Here is a 7,500-nt window from a genome sequence, read left to right as displayed (position 1 = left end):
AGAGGGACACAGAGTGTACACTTTTAGAAAAAAGGGCTCTTCAAGGGTTTATTTTATATTTAAGGGTTCTCAGCTCTTTAAAAGGGTTTTAGTTGGAACCCTGTCTGGAGTTCAGCATAAAGGTTCCCCTAGAGGGACAGCTGAAGAACCCTTAAGAATTTTTCCACAAGTGTACACTCTTAGAAAAAAGAATACTTCAAGGGTTCTTCAAGGGTCTGAAGTAATGGTTCTTAGCTTCCTAAAGGAGTTCTACTTGGAAAGGATGAGTGTGAGTGTACACTCTTTTAGAAAAACAGATCTCTTTAATGGTTCTTGAAGTGTTTATTGAATGAAGCAGGGATCGGAGCTCTCCAAAAACGTTCCTTTTGCAACTCTTTCTGACAGGGAAACATCCTTGTAGGGCTCTACATAGAACCTTTAAGGGTTCCCCAGAGGGACAACCAAAGAGTATTTAAGGGTTTAAATGTGTATGAGTGTAAGGGTTCTTAGCTCCCAGAAAGGGTTCTAGTTAGAAACACTCTGGTGTGTATATAAGGGTTCCCTCTGAGGAACAAAGAACTTTTATATGAAATTATTTAGAGTGCATTTTCAGATGTTTTGTTTACTTTGGTTAAGATTTAATGACTAAACACAATATAATGTACGTGAACTGATCTGTATTTATCGGCAGCCATTTTAAAAACCTTCATTTTGATTAAAAACAGTGTAAAGAACGGCCGGAACAGACGGACGTGTCTGAAACACAAGCACGCGTTCCGTGATGGCGTGCGGTACGGAACCCAGAGGAAGAACAGATTGGTCCTGACACGTGATGGTGTTTGTATTGAGATGTTTGGGAAGTGTGGTGTGCAGGAGTCTCAGTGGAGCGTACGCGGCGTGTTGGAGAGGACGCTGACACATCAGCAGATGCAGCGTGAGTCACTCGGGTTTGAGGAAACGCTCCACGTTTAAACTCTTCAAACACACACTTCAAAACACGGCACAGAGTAAATGAAGTCATTAAAGTCTAGCAGGAGACTTTGAAGGCAGAACGCTCACAAAACAACGTTATACGAAGAGTAACGACTGCAGATGGAATTCCCCGAGCGCTGGGGCTGAGTACCATCAGACGTTCCAGTCCAGGTACACGTCTGATCAAGTTATCACGGGTTTATTTATAATCAATGCACTCGTTCCAATACGTTATCGTTTCTATAGTAACAGCACTTTCGAAGGGACGTGTACAGCGGACGCGTCACATAAACGTGTTAAACAACGTGTCATTGATCTGAAAGGAGATGTTTATGTAGCGTGTATAGAAGGAAGGAGTCTCCAGTGTCAGTGCTTCGTAACAGTCAGAGCTAAATCTTCAGGACAGAGGAGTTTACGCATCTTTGCGGTCTACCGGTAACACGATATAACAAGCTGCGTTTAAAAAATTGTTTATTTCGTTTGCAACATTTAAAAAGGTTTCTAGTGTTTCCCACAATAATAATAATAATAATAATAATAATAATAATAATAATAATAATATTTCCATGCAGTAGATTCCACTAGTTTGTTTTATTTCAGCATTCTGTTGACATTTAATTTCCCGCCGAGAAATGAGCTCCGCCTCTATCTAGAACAGAACTGCTCAGCTCCACCCCTTTTCTTTCAAAGCCACACACAAATGTGGGAAAGGTGAAGCGTTGTTCAGGTTCATTTGAATTGTAATTGCAGTTCACCTGACGGACAGCAGCGGGCGTTAAAAATCACAAACAGCTGCTTTAATAGATTATAACGACCATCCAAGTGCTTATATAAAGACACTAAGTTTTGCACCGATGAATTTTTATTTGATTATTTATTTTATATGATTTTCTAGATAATAGATCACATGTATCTGTTGCTCTTGTCCAGATAGTTGGATCAGAAATCCGCACCATCAGTGCGTACTCTGTAACAAGTCATTTCTCTGCTTTGATCATTTTGGCTAACAGCTTAAGGGAAACATTAGCCTCGACATGTCAAGCTAGCTACCCTGAAACCTATTATCCTATTATTTTGTTAGCCATCACCCATACAGACCGAACACCATTTTTCTCCTAAATGTGTGGTTCATAGTGACATGATAACGTCACGTAATTAATCACATATACATTACAGCACAGGGAAATTATTTTCTTCGCATATCCCAGCATGACAGGAAGTTGGGGTCAGAGTGCAGGGTCAGCCATGATACAGCACCCCCTGGAGCAGAGAGGGTTAAGGGCCTTGCTCAAGGGCCCAACAGTGGCAGCTTGGCAGTGCTGGGGCTTGAACCCCCGACCTTCCCATCAGTAACACAGAGCCTTAACCACCACGCCACCACTGCCTACCACATGAGCCCTACATTCATCTCAGAATTAATGTCATGTGATCACAAGGTCACGTCAGTTCGTGCTTTCTACCACATGATGCTTCCTGAAGTTAAATCGCACCCCGTGTTGAGGGACCCTGTGTCGCACGCAGTAACGGACGCTGTGTATTTTTAGAGTCGGTATTTTAATCCGGAGGCGTTTTGATAAGGAGGTGATAGGAGTCGGGTCGGCGAGGCTCTGTCTGCCTTGAGTTTTATCTTTTAGCGTTAGAATAAACAGCACTTCCTTCCTCAGACCACAGCTGTTCAGGGTCTGTTCAGATGATCGCGGAGGTCCTGCTGCTCCATCCTGAAAGATCAGTATTTTCACCAGCATTAACGTGTAGTTTCTATTTTTCCTCCGTTTTGTGGTGACGTTTAATCAGAAAGGCACAAGCGCAGAAGATTTCAGTTTACATACAGTTTAAACCGGTGTTAATGTCACGTCAGAAACACACATTAACGGTGAATCTGTTCACTGCGTATTTAACGTGTTCAGGAGAAGTAGAGAAAAGAAGCAAATACGTGACTCAAGTCAGTCAGTTCAGTTTGGATGAAATATAGCAGAAGTTTTGGATCTCTAACTGTGCAGTTGGGGTGAGTCTATGCCTCACTGTAGTCTCAGATCCCTGTTCTTGGCTGGCAGGAAAGGAACCCGATGTGTTTTGTCGCTCACTTGCTTCAAGGCTCCACATGGTGTGTGTTATGAGATGCTTTTCTGCCGTACAGGACGGTTATTTGATTTCCCGGATCCTTCCAGTCAACTCGCACCGGTCTGGCCATTCGCTCTCCTCTCACCTCTCTCAGTAACACGGGACGTTTTTTGTTTTTCGCGTCATTCTGTGTAAGCTCTACAGACAGCTGTGTGTGAAAATCCCACCGCTGAGATCACCGAGATCCCCCCGGCCCCTCCCCCCCATTCTGATGTTTGATGTGAACATTAACTCAAACTCTGATTGGCTGATTGGATAATTGTATGAATGTGAAGGTCTACAGATGTTGGTTTGTGAGTGTATGCAGGTGTTCAGCTGCAGCAAGTCACGCAATGTAATATAAGTTCATCCTGCAGCATGAGAACTTCTGTAGCGCCATCGCAAAGGTAGAAAACTTTTTGTTCTTTTTTCCGCGACTCCATCAGGCTCTAGAGAACACGTTTCGGTCCGATGTGTACTCGCCGTATAGAGGAACGACGATAGAAACCCACTCCACTTCACACTACTTCATTATTTATGATAACACTGAAGGAATTGTGCATGAAACGCTTTTAACAGTAGACACTGTCCCAGAGCAGCTTTACAGAAACATATAAACACAGGATGGAGATTTTAAGTGTGTGAGTTTATCCCTATTGAGCGAGACGGTGGTGACGGTGGTGAGGAAAAACTCCCTGAGATGATCTGAGGAAGAAACCTCGAGAGGAACCAGACTCAGAAGGGAACCCGACCTCATCTACACTATTTTGCCCTGAGGGGGTGCAAACTTTTGCATGTTGACCTATATGGGTGTGTACGTCCTGGTCGGTTTGCTGAGAGAAAATAATGAGCAATAATTCGGAGCTTGTAGCGAACACTTCATCAGTTAATACACACACTCAGGTTAAAAAAGGGTTCTTTATTGGTTCTTTAAGGGTTCGGTGGATAATTAAGGGTTCTTAGCTTACGGAAAAAGGAGGGTTCTACAAAAATATAGTTGCGGCTCTTTCTATTTATTTGACATGACATTTACGGTAATGTAAGGCGGACGTGTGGAGCTGTGCGGATCCTTTGTTTAATCCAAACGAAGACGTTGATTTAGGAATTGCGCAGGATTAACACGTGACACGTGAGCTCCGCGGCGTGACGCAGGAACAGGCAGAAGCTTCTCAACGGCTTCACTGTGCGCTTTGGTGATATGAAAATTCAGCATTTGCATGCAAAACCTTTGGGGTCTGGAAAGTCACGGCGCTCGCTTGTTTTTCCTGTTGGGCGGGTCAAACGTGGAGGTCAGGAAGTGTTAACGTGGCCTGTGCAGGAACTGAGGATGTATTGTAGTGACAGGGCACGAGGATGAGTGTGTGTGTGTGTGTGTGTGTGTGTGTGTGTGGGAGGCCTGGAGTTTCTCAGTCCCTCAAAGAGCTTTTGTTTATTTTAGTTGAGTGAACAGGTCTACTCCCTGTGTGACATCATGCCTTGTAATTAATTCTGAACGCGTTCCTGTTCGTCTTACAGACGATATATATTTATATCCATTATATCTACGTATTATATCAAACGTATTATACACATATGCACTGAAATCCAGAGGTTCAGCAGAAGTCAGCTGTGCTAAACACAACACGAAGCAGGAAGTGGGTTTTCTTCCTCCGTGTCTCTTTAAGCGCAGGGGGAGGGGTGAAGGGGAGGAGTGTGACTCTGAGCGGGCTCGTGGGTTTTTTTTTTTTTAAACAGAAATTCCTCTCTCAAGAGTTTGGCATTTCCTCTGAGCTCACTCACTCACACACTCGCACACACTCAAGCGGCCGCTCTCTCGTTTCACACGGCGCTCGGCAATACGAGAGAGGGGGATTTTCAAACATCCTGGACGAGTGGACTCGTGGTGCTCGGCAAATAAAACATCGGCGTGTAAACTTCGCCTCTGAGGTTAGAAGAACTTCTTTTCGAGAGTTTAGGACAGCGAGGAGAACTCGGGATAATCCTGAACATCTGGAAGACTGACTCAGCATGGGCTAAGCACCCCCATCCCATGCCTGCGAGAGCTCAGACGAACTGGACTGGAACAGGAGGATGAGTGTGTACACGCTAAACCTCAGGGTTTTCTGGCTTCTGGTCACTTGCCTCCTCGGCGTCCTGCTGCTGCTTCATCAATTCCTCCCACGAGGAACCGACGAGCGGTCCGATGGCTGCTCCGATCAGGGAACCGGATCCATCCCGCTCATCAAGTACGTCTTCGCCTTTGCACTGTGTTATTTCTTCATCAGGTACTGCTCGTCTCCGCCTGGGACTACTAAACGAAGCTTTCACGCGGTTGCTGGAAAACCCACGGGTCCTAAAAGGGAGTTGCTGGAGGAACACTTCGAGAGACATGTACGCCTTTCTCCGCACGTTCTCGGCCACAGCAAGGCTCACGTGGCGAAGCTGGTGAGCGAGCTGGTGCGAGTCGGGCGGGCCGATGTTCTCCCCGAGTCCTCTCTGGCTTTTCGCGGGGACTTTGTTCAGATCGGGAGCTCGTACGAGGAGCACAAAGTGGGCTCGCCGGATTGTTTTGACATCCTGGTCCCGCTCAGGCTTCCCCGAGGGCTCAAATTGGAGCCGTGCAGCCACGGTAACAGCCTCGGTGGTGCACCACTGGTCACTCTGGAGACGCCGCGTAAGGAGGAATGGCCACGGCGCCACAAAGCCTTCACAGATGCCTACTTGCGGTCAAACGGTTCACCGGGAATGTACAGGCTGAGTCCGGACTCGGTGATGCGCTGGTTTTACTGCGCGTCCCAGCGCTGCCTGTCTACCGTACGGTACCCATTCGATCAGCGCTGCTTACTCAGTCTTTCTCTCAGTGAGGGACAGCGCGTACAGCTTCACCTCACACCGCGATCCGACTACGTCTGCTGTCACATCTCCATGGGCGTTCGGCTCATCCCGGCACTTCCTCTGGGTGACTCCGCCTTCTTGGTCGCGTCCCCCGGAGCTCAGCGTTCGGAGGACCTTTGGACGGTTTACTTCCCGAAGCAGGAGCAGAAGCTCCTTGGATGGTTGAAAACCAAACTCCCCGCCAGCTCCTGCCATCTAAAGTGCCTTCAGCTGCTCAAGGAAGTGCGGGACCTCGGCGGGCAAACGTTAGACCAACAAGCAGGAGCTGAGTGGAAAGGAGTTCTGTCGTCCTATGTTCTGAAAACCGCGTGGCTACGTCTCCTTCTCAGCACGCCGTTCGAGGCCTGGGAAGACCGCCACCTGATGGACAGGATGGAAGACCTGCTGCGTTTTCTAAGAGACGGGCTACAAACCAGGAGTCTCCGTCATCTCCTTCTCGGCGGTGACAAAGGTCTTCTACCCGAATCCGTCGCTTTGCCGAAGATCGTTAAGGAAACCGTGCCGTCTAACATGTGGGCCGAATTCAGCGCCGAATCTCTGGACCTGGTCAGTGCCCGGCTGTCCTACTCCTGGACTCATCTGCCTCGTTTAATCCGTCTCGGCCGTCCGCAAAGGACAACTCTGGGGCGAGGGGTTCGCTGTAAGCACGTTGACGCTGAATAGATGCTTTATTTCCAGTCAGGGTCTCAGGTGTACACGTCTTAACAGTGATCTGGAATCTTCTAGCATCAGGTGTGTTTTGTTAAAGCAAAGGAGTGAAAAGGAAAACATGAGCAAGGGTTATGTATTTATTTTATTTGTAAAAAAATTTCAAGCAGTATTTTGAAATGCAGTTTTTATTCGTTGGAGAAAAATACAAGTACTGTATGGTCTGCTGGTACAAATCCTTCTTAACGTACTGTATCTCAGAGGTCATCGAGGTCAAAAGGTTTAGAACAGATCCAAGGGACACTTTCCTGCTTTACGTTTGTATGTGTGTGTGTGTGTGTGTGTGTGTGTGTGTGTGTGTGTGTGTGTGTGTGCTCTCAACCAAAGACATGTACAGCTGTGTTTTACAGGAGATATAAATTTCGACATGTGAAAGAGCTGGTTGAGTTTTGTGTTGACTCAGAGACATCATGTGAGTCGGGGACAGTCAGAACAGCTTTAACACCAATAAGGGCACACACACACACACACACACACACACACACACACAGTGTTTATAACTAACTATTAGCAGTGTGTAATGCATCACCGTGTCATGTTATGAGTGATATATTCTCTACCGTGTCTCAACACTAAACTGCAAAAACATTCCCCTTAAGTCATTAATTAACACTGCTTGTGTGTGTGTGTGTGTGTGTGTGTGTGTGTGTGTGTGTAGTGCTGTTACAGTAAAATGCCGGGTCGGGGTGGTGTGATGAAGGAGAGTTACTGTCCTCACCCTGAAGTTATTTAGAGTTATTTTCCTATAACAGCTTGTGTAAGTGTTTTATTCCTCTTACACTACAGCAGTTGTTTACACTTTTTACGCATTTATAATTACATTAAATGTTTTGAAATCCATGAAACGTGTTAGTTCCTGTTCTCACT

The 7,500-nt window shown here is 46.3% G+C and overlaps 1 protein-coding gene across 1 annotated transcript in view; it reads left to right on the top strand.

The window, feature by feature from the left end:
* The first annotated feature begins 3,975 nt into the window (after nucleotides 1-3,975).
* The window catches only part of LOC128604147 (inositol 1,4,5-trisphosphate receptor-interacting protein-like 2), a 5,086-nt gene continuing 1,561 nt past the window's right edge, over nucleotides 3,976-7,500 (top strand). Inside the window, exon 1 of the mRNA XM_053619013.1 lies at nucleotides 3,976-7,500. This exon is cut by the window's right edge and continues 1,561 nt beyond it. Coding sequence (XP_053474988.1) covers nucleotides 5,122-6,588 — 1,467 coding nt within the window. The 5' untranslated portion in view covers nucleotides 3,976-5,121 and the 3' untranslated portion in view covers nucleotides 6,589-7,500.

Source organism: Ictalurus furcatus, chromosome 2, assembly GCF_023375685.1.
Source record: "Ictalurus furcatus strain D&B chromosome 2, Billie_1.0, whole genome shotgun sequence".
Lineage (NCBI taxonomy): Eukaryota > Metazoa > Chordata > Actinopteri > Siluriformes > Ictaluridae > Ictalurus > Ictalurus furcatus.
Note: the sequence above shows the minus strand (reverse complement) of the source record. Positions and strands in the feature narration are given on the sequence as shown.